Source organism: Anticarsia gemmatalis, chromosome 11 (assembly GCF_050436995.1).
Source record: "Anticarsia gemmatalis isolate Benzon Research Colony breed Stoneville strain chromosome 11, ilAntGemm2 primary, whole genome shotgun sequence".
NCBI classification, from domain to species: domain Eukaryota; kingdom Metazoa; phylum Arthropoda; class Insecta; order Lepidoptera; family Erebidae; genus Anticarsia; species Anticarsia gemmatalis.
In genome coordinates, this window is record NC_134755.1 from 8144042 (window position 1) to 8168679 (window position 24638).

General features: G+C 33.8%; 1 protein-coding gene and 1 long non-coding RNA gene across 3 annotated transcripts in view; one reads left to right on the forward strand and one right to left on the reverse strand.

Moving 5' to 3' along the window:
* Window positions 1-8334, reverse strand: part of LOC142976610 (uncharacterized) — a 47290-nt gene extending 38956 nt beyond the window's left edge. The window contains exon 1 of the long non-coding RNA XR_012959666.1: window positions 8117-8334. This is a non-coding gene — a long non-coding RNA (uncharacterized LOC142976610). The remainder of the gene's footprint in view (window positions 1-8116) is intronic.
* Window positions 1-20597, forward strand: part of LOC142976607 (uncharacterized) — a 94262-nt gene extending 73665 nt beyond the window's left edge. For both annotated transcript variants that reach the window (XR_012959661.1, XM_076120051.1), the window contains exon 3: window positions 20411-20597. Coding sequence is in view for 1 of the 2 variants with exons in the window: in XM_076120051.1 (XP_075976166.1) it covers window positions 20411-20431 (21 nt within the window). In the remaining variant the exon portion in view is untranslated. The remainder of the gene's footprint in view (window positions 1-20410) is intronic.
* Window positions 20598-24638: the final 4041 nt, after the last annotated feature.

Consider the following 24638-nt stretch of genomic DNA (forward strand, 5'->3'; position numbering starts at 1 on the left):
TGTTTTGATAAACAATATAGATACTTGATACTTTAAAGGTATCAAACATAATTAGTTTCGATTAAAATTAAATTTATTGAACAAAGTTCACCTTTGTGTAAAATATGACCCAACCATTTTAGGTATTTTTAATCCTTCTACAGTTTATTTATAAATAAGGAACGAGTATGTAAAATAATTGTCTTCTTTTTACATATTTACTAGAAACTGTATAGTTAAAAAATACTTATTCTCATCATCAATGTAACGTAAAGCAAGACTCGTCATAGGCCCGGCGGGATATCAAGTAATCAACATGTAAATCTATAATGTTTTAATTAAAATTTGCATAAATAATTAACTAATTTGAGAATGTTTTAATCACTAGTATAATCAACTTTGATTGATCGTAAATAAGATTATTAATTACTTGAAATTGACGTTCCGCCCTTTGCACCAACATAATTCATGTTGCTTATCTTCAATTGAAGTAATATTACTTCAAATGTGTATGTTGACGTCCTGATTATGACATGTGTTCATAAAATATCAAAACAGTAGAATATAAAAATAATAATCTTGAAATTAGTTATTATAGTTTATTGCTAGTCGAGTGTGAGATTTTTGCCAACCTACACTGTCGTATTGTTGTTTTGTAAACAATTTTCTTATGTACAAAAAATGCCTTTGAAACAAAATGGCAAACAGCCTTTTTTATTTTTTTAACTTTCAACATCCACCAATAAAATAAATTAAATTTAAACGGCATTCTAAAATAAAGTTAGAATCGTGTATAATAATACATTTACTCTTAAATTCAGCTTGAAATAAAGTTATGTTAGTTGTGTTGCCAAAACAGTAGGTAAGATACAAAGCGCTACCAAAACAGTATTGATTCGACTCGCGCCTCAAATGCGAACAAAACTCATAGCTATAAGTAGATATACAAGGATTGGAACTGTGCCCGATAAATAGCGATAGAGGCCCGTCCCCTAATACCATTCTGAGCGAAACCGCATCATATCACCCCTTCGAGTTTTCCCCTCCGACCTTCTTACACAACAAAATACAAAAAGATATAAATGAATAATTACGTACATAAAACATTAAAACAGGAAATTAAATAACTTGATGAAAAATAAAGTACTTGTAAGAATTACGTTAGCATGAAGTGGTATATTTCACTACATAATTACATACTACATTTTCATGTATCCACCTAATTTAAGATCACTGTATTTGCATATAAGTCGAACTCCCTTTGTGAGTTTTGTTGCGAATTACGTGGGAACCATCAATCCTGTATTTTATGTAACTGCCTATATACGAAATAAAATACTTTTGAATACCAACTATCCGACACCCGCTGTGTGGGTGTAAGAACCGTCCATAAATTTTCAGCTATACGTGGGCAAATTATTATTAATACTTTGTATGAATATTTTATATTATTATGTTTAATTTGTGAGCCAGGTTGAAATCGCAATGTGATATTTTTCATACTTATCGGATTAATTTTGCCATGCGGTGATTGGATAACTGCAGACCACCCAAAGGTTTCACTATATAAGTTATATGTATATTTTATAAGGCTTTGTACTGGTATAAGGAATGAGATTTTTTGTTGTTTCTATTTATTTTTTACATAGCGGTGAACCCGCACCACAAAGGCACAGCAAAGGGCTCACAACAAAGCGTGCCTGTCTAAAACGCAATATTTTATCAGACCTTAAATTAAAACATCAATGTTAATGTTTTAATCTCAGACCGAGCACCGCTAAAAATTGATACACGACGCTTCTACTCCAAAAATGTTCCGCTACGATTAGCCCATAAATTATTATAAAGATAATTGCGTATGTTATAAGCATAAAAGATTAAAAAGAGCCTCCAAAGAAACGAGATACTCGAACGTGTTTTTTATACGGGAGTTGGTAAGGCAACCTGCCCGTACCTACCTCCTATTATATATTTATTTATAGACAGCTCCAACTTATTGACGTTTTAATTCCAAAGTCTCGTAAGTCAAAAATAGTGGCTAATATATTCGTGTTAATAGTAGGACGCATCATTTAAGTAACTCGAAATTAGAATTTTAAAAGAGATTATACTATATCCACAAAAAGCTGATGGGAATTCGAAGTTCCCAACGGAAATATTTTTGTAAAAAGCCAACTCGGTGTTTATTACGAGAATATCATAAGCAGCTAATTTCAATGCAGGGATTATTTCTTAATCTGTGAAGTTGGGTAGTTGATTTCCATTGCAAATAAGTTCAACAGTATTATCATAACTGGAATACCTAACACAAAATTAACAAGAAAATAAACGAGGCACGTTGTTCGTTTGTTTCGTGAAATGTTGAGAAAAAGTGAAACATTTGTCTGGAACTTAAACAACAACAGTTTATAAAGTATATATTTATGTGTACCCCTTTCTCCGGACGTAAAGCCCCATCCACACGGAATGTAGCGGGTATTAAGTGCGTCCAGACGGCACGGTCCGTTGCGTCAGCATCCAGAACCCTTACGTATTTCAACCCTTAGACGTCGGAACCGCTAAACAAGTCTGAGTGGCTTTCCACTTGTTTTGTATGGAACAAGTTACGAGAGAATCGCTCAGATGTGCCAAATATTTCGTAATGAAAACTTTTACATGATAAAGTATAACGGGGCTTATTTTCGTATCGCTACATAACAGATAACTACATTTTTCCTTCACGTATGTAAATAATTCTTGTTTGTACATTACACGAATTTTATTCAAATAAATTAAGTAAATGAATGTTGAACATCATGAATAGATATACAAATCTATGGGAAGATGACGCTTATGGGAATTTAAGAATGACTGTTTACATAAAATATGAGGTTTAAATATTCAGATACTTGTTTAAGTATGTATCTTGTCAATGGCCGATAAGGGGCATAAACATGTCTAAATTAGTTGTTATTTTGATAAGAAGACCTGATTGACAATGTTGATATTTTATATTATAAATATAATTTCCTGCCTAGATATAATGTAATATATAAACTAGATTACCATATCGCTCCTACCTAAAATGAACTTTAGAAACCCGTTACATGATTTGACATTTCCTCAAAATTGCATGAAACTTATCAGGTAGGTACCAGGAAAACAGGAAACGTAGAAGCTAGAGCTTGTAACTTCAAAACTACTCGTCTACATTCAGTATTAAGTCTTTATTCCGCTACAGGGAAGGGGGCCGCGTAGTTACGTACCTAACTAAAGTACGGAACGTCGGTCAAACGCTGAACTTTAGAGGAAATGTTCTCGAAACTACGCGCTTAGCATTTGAGGGACCAACACTTTAGAGATATAACCTTTTGTAGGAATGCCTGTTACTCGTTCCGTACTGTTGTTAACTATTTGTCCTCTATTTTTTCCTTTAAATTTTTCTGACATTTTTAGGGAATGCTTGTTTCACTTCATTTTAATGTTTTGGACCGTTATATGCACATGCTTAGTGTTTTGGGTTATTATTATTTAAGGTTTCGGACACTTTAGGACTTAACGAACCTAGGATAATCTAGTTTAGACTTTAGAAAATCTATATAGCATGTCTGTCATGACTGTAGTATTGTTTTTGAGAACGAGCAAAATCAATTCCATAACAGGAAACAAGGTAATACAATAAAGTGTTCAACTAAATTTAGTTTAATACAAAACAGACCATTCCATTGCAAAATTGAATCATTGTTGAGTAAGAACAGATCCAATTATATCCAATTGTGTTATGGACAAAACGAGTTAATTTCACAAACAGCTACCGAACAAATTAAATTGGACTCCCGAAACGCTGTTAACGTATCCGACCGTCAATTACAGGGTGTATTAACAAAATAATTATTCAACAATTATTTCAGCATCGTAACGCGCGCAGACCCGTTCGAGGCATCTGTTGCCTGCCCACAGTTGGATACTCGATCTTGGCACCTACACAAACATACCATTTACAATCCCTTAACCCATTATAACCCTTACAACACAACGATAAAGGATATTCTCCCGTGCACTCCCATCCCCGGAATGAAAATCCTGTATTTGTATGGTAGAATGTTGTTCTGTTCTTAAAATTAATTTGGGCCTCTTGAGACTCCACTCGGCTGTCGGTCGAGATTAAATCAATCTCAAGTTAATGAATTTGGTATGTATCTAAAAATGACTGAGAAAACATCGACGTCCAAAGTAGCTTTCTAAATTAAAAGATTAAATTCATATTTTAAGGAGAAATTGAGATAGTAGGCTGTTTAGATAACTCGAGAATTATGTAGAGTTCATTATTAAAAGTTTGTTGTAGATGTGAATCTGAATAAGTTATTTATATTTAAATTATAACTTAAATACAAAATCGTGTGAATATGTTGTTGGATGTTTAGTTTTAAACACTTATCTCGTGGTTAGGTAACGTATAAAAACAGGGCTATAAAGTAAACATGCAATAAACGATGACTTTTTAATTGCTTGCTCATTTGAAGCGCGATATTTTGCATCCACATTACACATAATCATGAATGATACAATGTAAGCTTGCTACTTGGAGCTCCCCGACGTGCACATACAAAATCGATTCGCATGTCTTTCCGTGTTATCCGCTCGCCTGTCCCCATTATAAGTTGGGTCTACGATCCATTCACCCGACCCGAGGGGAGAAAATACCTAACATCGCAATCCACCTACATATTTTAGCTGAATCATTTCACGCCATCCTTTTCGAAACCTTTGAATCATACCTATATTATCTACCTTTATTTTTATTTTTGTTCATACTTCGCTGGTGGTACGTTTACCTTGGGTTTATTGTTTTTCAATATAATAATATACTCAATAGTAGGAAGACAATTAAATAACTTGCGTAAGTTATGCCATTGTCACGAACATAAGTTATCATTTAAATCCTATAGGTACTAAGGTAAAATACCTAATTATGCTAAATCCTTCTTACACGAACCTACCATTTTCATATTATTTATGAGATGAATGTATTTTAGCTCAGCTACCTTAACAAGGGACGTTCACACGACCATATATTTTAATTAAAATTTCTTGCAGTATGTATTCAACAAAAATAAGACGATGTCGTTGCTTTCGTATGTTTACGATATGTTCTCGATGCGTTAATTCGATACGTAATATAAAAACTGTGAATTTATTCGCGGCGTTGAGACTAAACCTTACATAAAGTAAACGTTGTATGTCCATGTGTCAGGCAGGTGGCCCTGAAACACGCTTGTGAGATGCGTATCTGATCATTTTCGTTTCACGCTGAGAAGCTTTTAACGGAATTTTGATTTCGCAATGCATTTAAATGCAAGATAATCTGGCGCGCCTCGTCCTCTTACCTAATAAGTCCAATTTATTTACAAAGGATATAAAGTTATTAGAATATGGACGAACAAATTTAAAAGGTAGATACGATTCGTAATGGCTCTTAAATTTCAGACTTGATTTCCGATCCACTATTTAAAGAAATTAAAACTAAATTGAAACATGATATGATGCGGGGCCGTGAAATCACGGCCTTAATCCAAAATTCGAAAAAAATAAGTTCAAAAAAACGTCGGCCATTTTCAAATCATGCTCTATCGGCATTCGATTTTTAAATATGGTGCCGAGTGCACCGAACCCCAATTCGATAGTCTGATACAAGCGTCCAGTTTAGCAAGAACGTCGAAGCTGCCCTTTTTGCCTTTTTAGGATCGGTGGGTCAAATGATGACGCGAGGGGTGGGAGGTCTTGCTATTTTGGTTGCGAGGCGGCTCGGCTCAGCCCTTGGTGGTGGGGACGGAACGGGACTGGCAACACGCGAGGGCTTGTCGATGTCAAATCTATCATACGTTTTATGGCCGAGAGGCTTGAAAGCGGACCGCTTACATGCGACTCTTATTCACTATTACCTTATTTTAGTATTATAATTCTTAAACTACAATGATACTCCGTCAAATAATTTTATAGCTTACTGGTTTCTATTGACTTGCAAATTGTTCCGAATAAACAAAGATGCTAGACAAAAGCCATTTACTGTGTTAGCCAGTTAGTCTGAGTGAGTGCAATGTAAAATTTATTTACTTTGTAATTCATCTTGTTAGCATTAATAAGAAGAGATACACATCATAAAAGAACTAAAAATATCGGGTTTTCGTTAAAGAAGTCGGGTCTAAAAAGTCTCGACAGTAATGATCTAATTTAGTCCGGAACGGTATCTACTTTACAAGTCGGTTGCCTTGTTCCCAATCTGTGAAATTAGATTGTTTATAAAGTTCATCTCATATCTGGATTAGTCACGTTCCGGGGTTTAAGTGCGTTATCAAAACTTCAATACTTAACATCGAAACTGTTCTCGGAAAACGGGAATACGTAATCTTGGCTTCATATCCAATTCGCATATTATCACAAATCCTACCTAACGTTGGAGGTTGGATGGCGAATACTCGAACGCCGCCGTACATGTCAAACCCACTAATACTGTCATATTTTACAAGAAGTTTATTTTAAAAATAGCTCAAGTTTTTTCTTTGCCAAGCGAAAATTCACTCAAGCTGATTTGCGAAACGAACCACAATTGCTGAGATATTTGGTGAAGTTACGTCGTTTAGTATCTCAGTACGCAGAGTTCTGTAGGTATGTAAAACTTTGAATCCCCGTCCAATTTTCAAAGAGTCCATTTGCATCTTCCTTTGCATTAACTAACGGACCCGCGTCGAGAAGTTCCCTCTCGCAAAACTTCTTTTCTGCTTCAACTGTTTTGGTAATGTGGCCATTTCACGGAACGGGGATTAAACAAATTTCATAATATGAAGACCTTTTCAAATAAAATGTTTCGCTTAAACCTGAATTTGTACCTTTGCAAAAAGTTTATACATCTCTTCTTAATAAAGGAATGCGTAAAATTACTTTTAGTGTTATACTTAGAAACAATTTTCATCAAATGACGTAGGTAGATATTTATTTCCAAATACAGGAAATCTCGAACGCTCGTCTATCTATTTGATGTAGGCAGTGGTACCTTCCATTTCCATTTTACGACTTCTCATTATTTAACCATAAAATAAAATTAACTCTGATCGATTTAGTGGTATTCTGAATACAGTATAATATGTATGTTCGTGCTTATAGTGCGATGTAATAAACGAAGGTATCATTAAAACGTTTCCGCGTCAGGCGCAGTATTTACCCGCAAGTAAGTAACTGGCGTCAATTGCCTTATCGGCACCCCCACAGTCCTATTTCGTGACCAATTGCCGCTGTCTTGGTGTAATCAACGCTTTATTGCACCAAAAAGAAAAAGCCAACGAGATAATAACAGTAGAACATGTGTAATAGCTGAAAATGTTTGTCGCTACGTGTCACGCCTAGATATGTTATGTTTGACACGACGGTTAGCACGTTCGACAAATATTGTGCTACAGACACGGCAAATACGAGGCAAATGTGTATGCCTTAGTATGGCACAAACATTGGGGCATAATGCCAGTAAATTGTGCACGTCGATATAAAATTACGAGTCGTTACGGCGATTGTCTCCGCCGACGCGAGCGGGGCACGTACGCGACTTATCGCTTGTTCAGTTTTTCGCACAATCGAACCGTTTTCTGTTATTGGTATGTATTTTTATCGGGATTTTCGGCGATTCTGAGCTCCTACACCAAATTTTATGTAGCAACATAACATCAGAAAAATCAGATATTCTCAATTCGATTATGAAAATCAAGTTTCAACACTTGACGCTGTAGCGTTAAGAAGTCGTAGTAACAAAATAATAACAAGCGCTCTTGTTTGAAATAGAATGGGTGACCTATTTCAAAAAACGTCGAGAACAATAAGTACAGTTTGTGCAGACAATCAAAGTTAACTGGAGCACATCTGCATGCCAATTGTTAGAGTTTAGACAATTGTAGCTCTCGTGATAAATATGTCATTGTTCCATTGTACCATCTACATAGTTGTTTTGGTGTTTTGGTACATATAACATCTTATTACAGATCTGTTTATAAAATTACAGCCAAAGTACTATTACGTAAATAATAACTCCTTATGGTCCGTAGACGGCAAGAGAACACTCACAAAAGAAAGTCAATAAAAATAAATTACATTTCATGGTTTGAAATCTCACCTCGTATTGTACCACTCTCACTGACCGCAGCAATAAATCAATGATTGTATAAAAGAAAGCAATTAAAACGAGTATCCAAGACAAAGAACCACATTATCACAATGACTGGTCATCTTCACTACATCACCTGTAATTTCAAACTGATCGTTACCTTGCTCGTTACTCTATTGTCGAAACGCGGAAGGGTTTGCGTTTTTTGTTTGTGCTCTAAATTTTTATGGAACCCACTAAAACATCAACAAAAACTAAACAATACACTTTCAGTTTCTTTATAAAAATGCAACAAAGGACGGGGTAAGGTGTTTTTTGATTGTAGAAACAATAGCGTGTTACGCAACTTTTGTCCTGAATTTTTTCCTAGTTGCACGTGATTGAATTCTGTTAGTCATTCTAAGAACGTCGTTGGTGTATTGCATAGCAAAAAGTGAAACGTTTTTTGATAACAGAAAAAGTTTTAAAAATAACCAAATGTGTCCCTGAGACAAGCGCTATCGTACAAGATAAGTACGTCAGATACAAACAGTCGTAAATGTGAGTGAATTTCAATACGCAGTCACGACTGGGAAGCGTGACGGGCCATTGGATAGAGGTAAATACAACAATATTACATGAACAACAATTCCTAGAAAAGAACAAATAATAATATCCGATAATTTATTAAGCAATATTCCGATATTCTTTTGCGACAACGAATAAGAGTCAAATAAACAAGGATCTGCGGAATGTTAACACGAAAATTATGTTGACGAAGACATTTTAGGAAAGCAGTGAGACTTGGTAGAATAATTCGTTCGGTTTGTGTACCCGAGACTTTCAAGGTTCCTGTGGATCGGAACCGGCTAACAATCTACTGTCGTATAAATTACACATTCTAGTGACATACGCGTTCCGAGTCGATTGTTGGGACCATTCCTATTGTGGCGTGTCCTACCTACGATACTGTGAACGAGTTTACTATATCTTGTAGATATGTACATACGTATTCATTTAGATCATTTGTTACGTGTTGGGTATGTAGAACAATTGACGCCACAAAGTTTTGCTACTCTAACGAAAATCGGTAAATATAATAGCGTGAATTGCCACTGATCTTGAAAGAGTTGAATAAGTATCAATGCAATTTATTTACAACAACAACCTTTTATTTCGTATTCTATATACGAAGTTGAGTTTTCAATGTAAATAAATAAATTGTAATGAATCTACTCGTATGTAAACAGTGCGATGGTTTAATTACTTAACTCCTTAAAGGTCGTACGCTTCACGCACATTTATTGTGATTTTATTTTTCAATTTGCATTCCGAAGAAGATTTCATTTTCTTGATGTCTCTCGTACGTGGTCTAAATGTTGCTAATTAGAAACTGGGGCTTAATTTGATTAAGCCTTGTTCACACAGTATCAATAGTTGCGTTTTTCATCACATTAAACTGAAATTATTTGTGGCATAATACAAAATACACATAAAAAAAATATGTTAGGTATTTTTTTATAACGATAAAAACAGTTTAAGTAATACAAACAAATAATGCTTTATATTTCTTTAAGAAGTAAAACCTGATCGTGGAAATTAATTTGATTGCTCAAACCTCTACCGGCTACATGCTGTTCAAAGCGATTATATCTCACGCCAAAATGTAAACAAAACGGCTTACTTACTACAAATTCTACACCAACGCATTCCTTAAACGTAATATTACCCTGAAACAAAAGTAAAACGACTTGTGACAAATAAGTACTCGTACAATTTGTATAAAAGTTTGTTGTTCTTGCGAAGTTGCTACCTACGTTCGTCTACAAATGAATAAAAGCATGAATTTCTACCTGTTCAAGTATTTTTAGATCGTATCATAGCACTACAAGTCTAGTAATTACAGCGAATGTAAGTTAATGGAATTTTGATGCTATGTAAAAAGTTTTCTTTCAAATAACAGTTTTCAAAAAAATACTCCCTTTTGTACAGTAATAGCTATCTTCTATGGTAATACTTGAAGATTTTTATATAATTGACATAAATTACTAAATAGTATATAGATATGTATGTTACGTTATCAGTAGGAAGGTATATACGACCCTACAAAGTACATTACACACTGTAATACCCTTTAAGGCAGTGGTATGTTCAAACCTTAAGGCGTATCGATCGTCCCCGAACAAATTAGGATGGTCCTCATGTCCATGTGAACTCGGCATTTTCCTCATTTCGATGAGAACGGTGTGAGGGTTAATTTGTCGTTTATACTTCGTGACTCGGCCCCAGGTACACGCCCAAATATACCTAATTTAAAAAGGTAGAACATAAATATGATTTTTAGTGTCACGTTTCTAATTAATAATTTGCCAGATAGCGTTTTATAAAGCTTTTGTTTGTTTTTGGGACGACGATTTCGTATATCGTAGTGGTTGGTATTTTAATTATATTAGGTATTTACTGTCTTACATTTATAATATGTATTGATTCCCAAAAAAAGACAGAAATTTTCTGAGTGATTCTCGACATAAAGAGTAACTCATGTGATACATAGCTAATACAATATTCTAATATTAAAGATGCTATTGCTTTCTAAGATTTATTTTATTTTAATAAATAACTTAATTCTCTAGTAAATAAATTATGATAATACATTGCAAGTTTGCAACCCACAGTGTATTAGGTAAGCTCATTGGCAAACGTCTACATTGGATACAAACCAATATATTATACAAATGCATAGATGTCTAAGCGATTTGAATAGATAAACGAATATATGAAGCTGACATTTTGTATACAGTAGCACGCTTCTCTACAGTCGGCACTATTGACTATCAAAGTTTGATATATAAAATGTATTGCGAAAATAGTTCTTACGGCGTGCCCTTAGCGATCAGATCTTTATAATTCGATATTTTGTCGCAGGTTGGTTGTAACCGACAGTAGTAGGAAATCCTTAGAAGTATCGACGTGTTATTTTTTTCCCAATTTCCATTAACAATAATTAACTTTAAAATACCTACATAAACTGCTTGAAATAACTAGTTATTCCAACTAGACAGTTTATAAACTGAAGTTATCTTAGAGAGAAAACTTTTGTATTATTACTGTGCGTAGTAAAGATATTACTTGTTTTACTTATATTAGTTTCATAAGGGTGAAGCTACATTTAAGTGTAACCAGGGACATTGGTTTTCGAAGTTGGATGCAAAGAGACAATTTCGATTAAGTTGCAGTTTCAAGCTTACAGTAACGACTTAGCTTGTGACAAAAAGTAATTTATAAAGCCTTATTTGTATGAAGAAATTATTAAAGATTTTATTTAACGTATAAAAATAATATAATCAGTTTTTATTTACACATTTCTGTAGCGATCTCTCGAATCGGTCCATCCACACCCTAACATAGTGTATCTTTTAATAACCTAGCATCAAGATAACTTGAATTGCGAGAACTAAAAATATCTAAATGGTAGTAAGACCGGTGTAGTAATCTTAACTAAATCACACAATATAATTAAACCTGGCTTATACGTGAATAAATATGCTAAGAAGCTTAAAGACTTTTTAAAAATGCGAAGGTTTGTGAATATGTATGGATGTTTGTTACTCTTCCACGCAAATACTACTTAATCGATTAGGATGAAATTTAGTATGTAGGTAGCTGAAGACCCAGAATAACACATAGACTACTATTTATCTTGGATTTCCTGAGAGATCAGGATTTACACGGGAAAGGTTTCCACGCGGACGAAGTCGCGGGCGGCCTCTACTTTGATAAAAAGAATATTTTTGAAGAATTCAGGTTAAAGGGAAGTCTGAATTTGTGTTTATAGTTCGAGATGAGTTTTAATTTACAGATGTCAATTAGGTACGTGTTAGGGCCTTTGATCTAATAAATTGGTAGTTCACAAGATTTGTTCGTTGGTAATCTCATCACATAAACTCTTTGGTCTAATTCCAATGGGCGCTACGTTGAAAGAATTTCAACTATATACATTTATTCTTCATGTCACTTCTTATGTAAGTATATGTTTGGTATTCGTGCAGAGAAATGTTAGACATTCTGTACCCATTGAACTTGTATATAATTTGTTTACTAATTCAGAGGCGATTAGGTTAAGTTCAATGTCGATAATTGTTACAAATTAAGGTTAAGCCGTTGGGCGTAATTTGAATACAATTTTTATAGTACCTTTACAATGGTAAAGCGTATTTAAAATAAGTTCATTATAGCATTCGTTTGCTGAAAAAATATTTAAGTTTTTGGAAAGTAAAGAATAGCAAAACTTATGATTAAACTACGGGTTGTTATACAAAGTTAGGTACTTTCCTTTCAATTTTCTGAGCTCAATTTATTCTTAAACTAAGTCGAACAGTGATAAAAGAGTATCTCAAAGCCAAAACATTTCAGTCAACAAATATATTTTAGAGAATCCTTCATATAGGTTCAATCTACGAGATATTATTCTGGTGACTCGCTCGAAGGCCCGTGCCAAATTGGATAACTGCCAATAGCCATCAGAATCACGAGAAAAGGGAAGAATACTGACTATTCCTTCGCTTCCGCTACGCCATTTGGCTCGTAATAAAAAAAAAGTAAGTATATACGGAATCACAAATTGGTTTGTAGCTAATTCTAGAGTATTTACCACACGGCAGTAGGTTAATTATGGTTTGTTGATGTTAGTTGACATTTTATATTTATACTTTGATGGAATAAACTCGATAAAATACGGCCGCTATATGCCGTGTATTAAAATAACACAGGAATTTTAGTTACTGCTAATTTATTAGCAATTTTAAGGGCAAATAAATAAGTAAAAATAAACAATCGTCTGAACTTTGATACTATTTTAAAGGACGGCTACTAAATTATTAACATAAACAACCAAATAAATAAATTAATTGTCTTTTTAATCATTAAATAAATAAATTATAATCATCAATATTTTTCGAAACAAATATATAGACATCGAAAAAGCTTGTCCAAAATGGCCGACTATCACGCCACCGCCGCCGCAACACATTAGGTACCTTTTTTAAATAACTTCATGTTCTCTTCACAGTTCAGTATTAAACATATCTATTTATGTATTTAGTATTTACTTACTTAGAAATTACCTTAAACAATATTGTAATTATAAATTACATACAAACATTTGCCTTCTACATAATTAAAATCTGGGCGTATTATCAACTGAGCGTCAGGCAGGCGTAGTGATTATCAACGCAATTTATCCTACCCTACTCATTAGTAAGGGAAAGAGGGGCATACATGAAATGAATTATTACTGAGTTAATTAGCTTTATTCGTACATTATACATTCATGAACATACTCCTAATACAATACAAGGAAATTTAGTATTTAGGAACGTAGTATATAAAAGATATTACCTTATTTACTAAGCTGTAAAAACTTTTGATTTCTTCGGACAATTTTATGGAACGAAAGTACGTACCTATAAATTAATTTCATATAAGTAGTATAAATTACAGTTTTAGTGATCAAACTTTGAATTAAAAACTCGCTTAGATACAAGATCGCTCACAAGATGAAACAATTCTAAATTACTGTTACAACATTCTCATATTTTAATAACATTATACAATCATGTAGTAGGTAGGTCCATATTCAAAGGAATTTCTATAAAACATACAACTTGCATCAACAACGCATTTCTACACATACGATAAGCGTTAAACTACAAAACATACAAGATTCTATCGAAACGTGTTCTTTCATGAAGCGGCATCGTATTATAAAGCGGTTATGAGTATATCAGACGGACGGAATAGCATTCTTATGTGTAAGTGTGTGAAGTAACGTATTAACTAAGACTAGATTATATCCCGTACGGTTTGTTGCGCACATCGACTAATCTATAGGTTTTGAGGCGACTACGATGTGTTTGAAACTCGGCAAGATATTTCACGCTATTGAGATGTTATGCAAGAGTAAAAAAAAGTTTAAAGTTATAGATCATATTTATCTAATCAGACTTATGAAGTAAAATGTGAAGTAAATATTTTGTAGAGTCAAAACGAAAACCGGTAATGATGCCTGTTGTTCCAAAAGTGGTAAAGGCATTCACAATCAATTGGTAAATAAGTTTATGAATATATAGAATTTTTATTTATATTTTTTTTTTTTTTTTTTTACCCTGCTAATCCTATCTTACCCTCTCAAACATTCTTAGATAACTTGTATTTTGAAATTTCCCAAAATTAAACAGTCTTTGCAAACCAAATTAACGTGAGATTAAACACATATTAAATCAAGTTGCTCAAAGTTTCCCCGTAATATCGTCTACTCATTTCAACAAACAATAGTAATACTATAAGCAACATCTTGTACAACACAACTCGCGTGTCTTATGAACAGGGGGTGAGCACGCGATGACCAAAGTTCCTATAGATGAGCTACTATGAAGCACATTACACTGTCTGGTGCATTCTTAATACACTTTAATATTAAACATTTATGCTTGCTAAGTGTTTTCTAAGCAATAATCATTAGCTCTGAATAGTATTTAGATATGGTTGTTATCAAGAAAATGTAAATGGTACCTAAATGGTGGAGCAATACAGAGTAGAGTAGGTACTTGTAGTAAAGTAATTATGAAAGTCTGTAGAACTTAATTATTTTTATTACATTTTATAATGAAGGGTTCTGCATCAGTATTATTTTCTTTAAATAAATTCTGGCTGTAAATACGAATAATTATTAGATTAGAACCTTTAATCAAAATATTTTGAGAGTGCTCCCAACCATTTTTATTTTAAAAATAATGTTAGTATCATCGTTATTTTGTTCAACTAAGTGCTGGGTATAAATAGAATATTATTATCAAATTACTTCAATAGTGCACCTAACCATCCCAGTTTCTAAAATAATATCTAAGATAGTATTTTACTTAAACAATACAAATTAAATTTTCATACACAAATATAACTACACAAATAATAAAGATTAAAAAAAAAAAAAAAATATAACTACACAATATACTAAACAACATTTTGTTTTATAATTACAAGTACGATACAGCATCCATTCTAATTACTCGAAGTTCATAGTCAGCGTAGCTCCCCCGTTACCAAAGCTAATTGGCTCCGAGCCAGCATGAGTTCTTCTAAGTTTTAATATAGAAACAACGGTATTAACAAGGTGGCTTGTTACAGTATTCTCTCGCTGAAAGCCCCTTTTGTTTTCAGTTTGAACTAACAAGCACATCTTTGATATTTCATTGGATCTTGTTAGCAAAGTTATCGGGTTCGTTATTTATGGATAGATATTGGATTGTTTCGACATCGTTGTACTGTTTATGCTTTTAATGTTGGCTGGGTTTTGTGTTTGAAGAGTATTAGATTATGTTATGTGAAGTGCCTTTGAGATTCATTTAGATTTCAGTTTTAAGATAATGTATCTTTTGATACTTTCTCATGTTACAATGTTTTACAGAATACAATGAGACTCATTGTACCCGTTATTGAATTTTATTTAAAGTAAGGTAGCACAGAGACTTTTGTATCTTTGTAGTAGATTATAAACACAATAAACTCATTGATGTAACTCGAAATCGTTTAAAGAAGGTGACTTGTTTTCTATTCTTAGCACACTTGTATAAATAAAGACTTGGACAAAATGGTACAACTGTAGTGCAACCAATTGCTTGCTGCACATAATGATCCTTGACCCTGTGTTCCATTGCCCGGAGTCTCTGTAATGTAGGGTTAATACTTACTTAGTTTTCCTAAAGATAGAGACTTAATTTGACATAGAGTTGACTATTTTGTAGTACTTTCAAATATTTAGTCTCGCCTTTTTACTCACACCGGTAGGCATGTTATATACCTACCTACCTACACCTACATACATAATATCACGGCTTTTCTTTAAGAAGAAATGTTATATACCTATTCACAAAAAAATACTAAATAGTATGCAATAGCAAGGAAAACATACATTGCTAATTGGACATGAATATAATTCATAATAACAAAATCAAATTAAAATACCTACACCATATTTATAATTTTGTTTTGAATGAAACACCTCAACTTTCTCTCAATTTTTACAAGACATTTTGTGACAGATTTTCTTAATATACGATTACCGTTGTGTTGTAAAATCTGTCTCATACATTCGACGTTATTTTCCTGAATTGGTGTTGAAGAAATAATAAAATAATTTAGCGTGGATTTTGGACAGCAAGTGACAATACTTGTTACGTTTATGAGAATGTATGTACAATGTTCTCTGCAAGGTGGATGTAAATAACAAAAACGTATTCAACATATAGAATAATCTGTTCGTTTGATATTACTGTGAATTAATAACTTTATCCCTAAATACACAAAAATGAAAAAGGTCTAGAAACGCAACGAAGGTTTTGTCTCATTTATGCTAGATTTTAAGTATAAATCTCTTGTCATAGAAGTAAGAATTAAATACCATTGTGATAGTTTTCCATGTAGCCATTATTTAAATTAATAAATATAATGGTCTTTGCGTCTTTATAAGTTCCTAAAAGATATTATACAAACAATGAAAACGTGTGCATCCCAGTCCCTTTTTATGAGAGTTATTTCAAAACTTGAATCAACACGGCAAATAAAAACAGAAACACAACAATAAGCCAAATTATTTATTCGCATTCACCCTTGCTGCCGTCGACAATAATTGGAAAAAGCTTTCATCCCCTTCACCCCGTCACTAGGGGGCGCTGCGATGCTGAATGCGAATGTCGCGCTCTTTCGCATTGCTGATCCAACTTGCATTTCCTGCAATGTTTTAAAGTAGCGACTGCAAAACAATAAATACATTTTTATTAAATTTTGTTTTAAATTTCAAATTAATTACAAAAAGTCCCTTTTAATTATTAATTTGTTGTCCTTAACGAACACTAATAAGGCGACGTGAAAGTGCTTCAAATAATTATAAAAGTCACGCTTGAAACTATCAGGTATTTGCTGAGGGGTGACGTAGTACAATTATATTATAAGCATGAACCCATGACGATACAGTTTTTTTAAAGGGCAAGGCTGAAAATTTAGACTCCATTGTCCTCTCAAAAATATTTTAGATATTCAAAGATATAGTCGGAACTTTAAATAATATTTATATTCTAAACGTTAAATTCATCAGCTGATAAGATCTTGGTTCCCAACATTATAAATACAGGATATGAGTATGTATTTATGCGCACTTACAAGACAATTCTTCCTAATACGAACGTGCAATGAATTTAGCACGGTTTATAATAAGCTACATTACATATACAAATTGCAAATCACGTTTCGGGGCACCGAACCACACAAAGAAGCTTAAAATATACCTCTCTGGGAGGTATACCAATCGAAATATAGTTTGTACTTACAAATTTCAAGGCGACCGAGTTTCTACCTACGAGAAACAAGTTCACTCTTTCCATATACCTACTTTACATAAAGTATCACAAAATTATTCCGTCTTAAAATAAGATAAAAAAATTCCGTCACTTTTCAAAGAATTCGTCAAGAAGATAGAAGGAAAGTTGTAAAAGAGTAAATAAATGTTGCGTAGGTGTGCGCTATGTCCAATCATGAGATTACAAAATAACACGACACGTAGCTCTATGTGGATAATCTAATCCATCGATTAAACTGTGAACGGCTTTGTGGGCGTGGGCCTCAGTCATTAGATACTAGTTTTATTTACCAAATCTGACGTTTAGTAAAAACGTCAATTCGTGGCAGCCGAACCAACAAAATGTCGAAGTTACTGCCGCGGCTATAAACATTTAAATTGAGTTTTTTTTATCAAGATAGGGCTCCGTTGTCGGTAGACGTAAGAAATGTACCTTTATTCCAATTATTCGATGAGTGGATAGAGGCATTCTCTTAATGAGTGGATGCGAATGAACCGGTCGTTTTATCTTTAACTATCTACATAGTTTTACTTCTACTAATAAGTAAGATGTATGAATTGAAATGTTGAAACTTTGGTCGCCGCCGCCTCGATGGTGCGCTGCGGTCGAGTGCTTGTCGACGACTCTCCTAACGGTTTAAACCTCATTATTAAGATATTTGAGGGTTATGCAATAGTGTGTCAATGTGATGATTAGTAATGACAATATATTACTGACTCCTCGTTTAAACATTGATGTTTTATTTAGCTGTCTGAACGTTATTGAATTGTCAATTATTGGATCCGTGGGAGTTTAATTTCAAATCAACGTGCCCAATGCATGGTTATTGTTTTTTGATAATTTCTAGTTTCGGTATACGTTCGTAATAGCATATAACGGAGTATTAAACAATAATATAAATGCATCTCGAACATTTTTTTTATTCATATGATATTTTAAATTAAATCAAACCGAGTAACATTTATTTAGACTTATAAAATAAGCTAAGTTGTTTTGAACGTGAATACGAAAACAACAATGTATAAAACGTAATGTGGTTGTTTTGTTTTTGCTAGCGCTACAGCAGCCACTCACGGCGCGCAATCTCGGCGCCCCATCTCGCGAGATAACATTATACCTACACACCTTACATATAAGATACCACAAACTAAAAAACGCCTAATGAACCTCCAATTTTATACCCCATTCCTGTTTTGAAAATTCAAAAATACTCGAAAGTAACACGGCACGACGCTGTCACATAATGTTGGACATTTTATTCGTACATTTACAAGTTTTTGGCGTTACATGTAATGCACAAATGGTGTTAATATTACATTTTATTCGTTTAGAGAGTCGGGTGCGGTTGATTAAAAATTTGTCGTGTAAATTCTTTTTATGTTTAAGATATCCGTGAGAAGGCTCTACGAGGCCGGCGAGTAAACGAACTCCGGTCAATCGTCTTAAGTTCAGATTATACGTTTTTTATTTTATTTGTTTGCGATATTTTAATCTTTTAAAATCCTTTTGGAAGCATATTTTATTACATACTTACATTCGAGTTGTACATAAGTTTGGAAACATATTCTGCAAAATACGAGTAAGCTCGAGCTCATCTACAAAGAGCACTATGTCAAGTGAAGGTAAACTTCTACTATCAATAATGCATGGGCCACTTACACAATATTCTATCAGGAACACAGGCGAAGATCGAAAAACACGAGAGCGCGCTCCGAGGGAGGCATAACGCAATAACAAAAATATTTACCGAAGCTCGAAGCGAATAAAAAGATGTCCCTTAATGCGGCCCCAGATGCACTCCACCTATTATTTGTTTCCCCAGAAAAGGTTACCTCAAAAGAAATATGAATATAGGTAATATAATGCAAATTCCTCCGGCGGGTCGCGCGAGTCCTGACACTATTTCCTTTTCTTCTATTTATCCGAGGGCACCTCTGGGAACAATGTTATTAAAGAAAGATAAGTGAGGCGAGAAGGATCGTATCTTATCGACCTTTCGTATTTCGATCTAAAGAATTTGTGTGTAAATAGGTAAATAAGGGCGGCCCCGGGTTCTTACATAAGGAAACGACACTCCGACTCGACGTTTCTTTACATCTCACTCGATTCTGTATACCTACTCTATTTACTGGATACGCTATGTAGAGTTTGGAATTCGATTAAGCAATAAAATTTGGTAGAGCTCATTGCGCTTTTCGAACGGAGCATCGGTTAATCGAAAAGCGCTGACGTTTAAACGGCATATCTAATTTCCTGCACTGACTCAACGAGCAATCACTCGGTCCGAGCAATCAGGCCCGGGTTTCAATTAAAAATCGTAGCCGGCAGTCGCGTGCAATGTGTACACGATGAAGTTGAAAGTTAGCGCATTTGTATGAGTCACGAGCTCGTAGTACGCATCAGAGTTATAACCATCACGTCACAGATTACGACACGCTCGTAAAATTCGTCCGTCCATTGAGCAAAACAATAAAACGCGATTTGGATCAAACGGTGTCACTAGCCCGGCGTGCCAAGTTCAAGTGTGCTATTAAGTTGCACAACTGGCAATAAACGTTTGAAATAAAAACGTAAATATTCGCGTCGTAAAGTGTGTATCATTTATAATAATAGCGTTTGCACGAGATGGTTATTTTTATCCGGGTATCGGTTGGGTCGTAAATGGCGTAGACTAGCAGCAGACGAGTTTTACGGTGCGGCTCGCTTCGGTGACGAACAGCGCAGGTGATGAGGTGTCGTCGTTTTACGGCTGCGACCATTGCATCTTTCACAACCTATTGCATTATGGTCGTTCAACTAGAACGAGATACACACTTATCAACCGCATATTTTGGGGTCCCATGTTCATGTAAATTATTTTTAATATGTGACAGAATATTGGCGCAAAGGTTTATGTATTTTTTTATTGTTTCAGATGAACAAGGAATTTGGATGATATTTACAGTGACAAGGAGCTGAATTTTCTGAAGCTTAATGAGGTATGATGTCAATTATTTACCTGAATATTAATTTTGCTTACTAATATATTGTAAACTAAGAAGGAAAAAATTAATAACTCAATAATTACTTTAAATAAAATTCACAAAGCTCATTTTACATCATCCACACTTAATGTATCTTACTTCTTCTTTTAAACAGCGTTGTATCTGTACCGAAGAATAAAATAACATTCTTTAACAATACTAATTACCTAAATAACATAATCTAGTAAATATTTTTAATAAATAATAAAATAAATCCAAGAACCTACAATACTTATTGAGTAAGATTCAAAGAAAACATTGAGCCTGGTAGTCATCATAAAGTTAATAAGACAGAAGCCTGCCGGCCGGTTATTCCATAGTTATTGGACGAACAATGTAGGACACTGGTGCCTATCTACGCGCCTGCAAATCACTAGCTTGAGACCTATATTATTATATTTTAGCCTGTAATTTTAGCCAGATAAGTTTTGTGAATCTAGAACAAAAGACAAGTTTTTGAGAAGACTTAGGTTTTAGTTTTTAGTGTTATTTTCTGTTTATTAGTTAGAACCGTTCTCTACCAAAAGTTCATATAAAGATATCTTAGTATACAAGCGTATATTGCCTTATATACTTAGATATATTTATGTACCTACAAACGAAACAATAATATCTTGATTCCAAAAAAGACGATTTTTCTAAATCAAATCTGTAATATTTTAAAACGTAGATATCTAAAATAGCAGGTAAATGACAGGAACATAATAAGTTTTATCAAAAGGAACGGTCCGCTAAAATTAACCTTGTGTAAAAAGGTACTGCGCAACATCAGGACAAAAGTATATAGAAGAATTTCCAACAATATCTGCAAAGGATTATGAAGGTCTATCCTTACATTACCTGCCTAAATTGAAGAGGTAAGTCGTTGTACAAACTTAGTCGGCCCGGTAAAGAGAATGTGCTTAGTTAGAGAAATGTTCCGGGCCTACCTAAATTGGGTAGGTTATGTAGGTACACGTTAATACCCACCCTTTAGTTAGTAGTTACGGTACAGAACAGGAAAAGGCGCGGTACACTCGCACGCACAAATGTATCAACAAAATATTTTACCTCGGAATTTTAATATGGAATATTTTGTATAAATTAATTAGATTAATTGAAATACTTAAAATTACACATGCCAAATTTTAATGAAAGGACGAATAAAATTATAATTTTATATAGCAGTAGATATAAATAAGTTGTTTATGAGATATAATGGTTAATTTATTAATTAATTTAGTTTAATTATTGATAATATTGACGTAACTATTTATTTATGCTGTTGCTTATGTATTATCTAGTTAATTAAAATAAATGATAGCTGTAGCTATGTACTCGTGTGGTTTAAAATAGCGCGATCTGATAAGACATGAACACATTATATAATAAACAATTAACGTATTTATATAAATAAAACATTTGAAATGTAACCGTTAGTGGAAGTTTAAATAAAAACCTCAAGGACGTTTGTATTGTGATAATAAAAAGTTTAATGAGCAATAAAAGCTAAACGGACGACGATTATCGCTAAACACGTGTTGATATCGTAAAACTATTTAGAATCGCGTCTAGAATCTGTCTGCCTAGGCACGTACCGAATGACTATTTTATTGGCGATTCTCGCTACGTCATCTCATTTTACGGTGGCGCCTACTTATACGAAATCACATAAAACCAAACACGTCATTGAGACTACTATAATGTTCTATTAGGGGCAATTTAAACAGCTCCTTACAATTTTACGATTTCGACGTCGGTTTATGGCACGGCACGCGCTTGACTTTGCTCGTAAAAACCTACGGTCACCTGTTGTGTGTTATCCTTCCTACAATGTGTCAATAAAATTTTGTCAATGGACGACGTTTTAATGTGCCAATTATGGTTCGATGTTTCATTCACAAGTTCCTCTTTTACGACGTGTTTGAGGCGCCGCGTTCTGCACCAAAGTTCCCAGCTCCGAACGCCTTCAAGCGTGAATTGATAAAAGACTTCAACTACATTTCACCATTTTTTTTCTCCTTTTTTTGACAAACACTTCCGTAGAATAAATTAACTTTTTCATCTTGCCGCCCCTCGGAATGCTTTTGATCACGGAAATAATTTCACTCGCAACAATATCTGTTCGCGACTGTACAAGAATAAAATGTTTATGAGTGGTTCCTTCACATTAGTAGGTATTTCACTGGGTCATACTTTGAACGCGAGTGTACCGAATGTGGGTTTACGAATTTAGTTATTTTTACATTCGCGTTTGTTAGATATTTCTCTTTATTGCTATTATGTCTTGTTTTCACGTGTTTTCTCTGAGTATTTTGACAGTTTAAGACTATATTGTATACAATTTATGTTGTTATACAGGTATAATATCGTGTTCGCTTGAAACGATGTTTTTAGATGATAGTTTCTATAAGATATAAGTCCTACTGATGTATTTATGAGCCAACCTACCGTCTGGTTGGATTAGAATAGGTACACATTATTTTTTATTTTATTGTGTTGGCAGTGTAGGTAATGTCTTTATCTTATAATACAGTTTCAAAAGCAGCAAGTTTGCTGTAAGAGCCTATTTTAATGTTAACGGTTGGACCTGCCAGTAATAGGTTGTTGCCGTCGGAAAGTCAATTCGTTACAGCGTGTCGGCTCGCTCTCTCAACCTACCTACAACGTGAATATCATAGCTCAGCATTATTTCCTGAAAAAAGTATTAGAGAAAAAAGGAAATTCAGCAGATTTCTTATAAATACACGTAGTCCTACGCCATCGCCCATAACTCAAATGACTGCATACGTCAGGAATATAAAGGAGGAACTTTAGCCAAGCCCCACCTAAAGTAGCATGGCCGTTCGTTCTGCGAACACCCGCCACGCAACGATTGGCGGAAACTCAAAAAAACCAGTTTACCCGCTCTCTCTTGGACCAATCAACGCCGCGCATATTTAAAAGGCAATTTAGAAGACATCTTGGGAGGTATTCGCATCTCTGTCATTACGTATGCGAGTGAGCGATGCGGCGATACACGTCAGCGTAGTAGTAGATGAGCGTGTTATCAGTGGCTGCGCAGAGATGGCGCTAGTTGTAAAGTAGTTCATCTATTATACGCTAGATGGCGCACCGCCTGATGTAATCTTATGGGAGTCAGCTGTTGGTAATGGGGCTGTAATGGAATTTGGGCCCGGTACAGGTTTTCTCGAAATAGATCCAAATTTTCGTTTTTGTTATGATTAGTATTCAAAACGAATATTTATCGTTACGTTGGTCTGATTTGAAGATAAATGTATCGGTAGTCAGGTTATAACATGCGAAATTTATTAAAATTTTCCATTCAAGTAAAATATTTACGTGAAAATAATTATATTGAAATTGATTCCCACAATAGTATCGACATGAAAGATCGTATTTAATACAAAAATAAATCTGTGTCAATTATGTTTTAGAGGAAATAGCCGAGTCTGGGTTATCATAAATCTGTCTAGGTGTTAAAATGACTACTTTATAGCTGAGCAAATTAATTATTTATGAGCGCCAATTAAATTGGAATCGTAGCCGCAGATTCCAAGAAATGAATGCTAGGCTAGACAGAATTTAATTTGACTGATTGTACAATGTCTTTTTCAAATATTTTTTCTCATACCTACCTAATTAGAAACTTTCTCACTATTTTTTGTTGGAAAAAATATACAATGATTGTATACATTATTTAGTTTTTATCAAACTGTCATGTTATTGTTTAAATTAAATAAAACAAAGGCTGATAGGTATCTGATTTATTGTTTTGTTTACTTATAAAAGAGATTGTCACCAGAAAAATATAGAATGCTCATACCTAAGATTTTATATGCATTTAGTTAAAATAATGTACATTTAAGATATTTTTTCTCTTCTGTAGAGCACCTTATAATCAAAAAGTTATTCTCTTATTTAAATACAAACCCATTTTTCATTTCTTTTGATAATAAGTAACACTAATTTAAAATATAGCAAGATACTTAAACATTTATGTAAAATAAAGTAAATACCTATTTACATAGGTAGGGTAAACCACCCAGTAGTCAGCCTTTTAGTGAAAATGTCAATTTGATTTAGCCATATTTTTAACATTTACAACTAGATGTAAAATCATTAGTCATTGTATGAAAG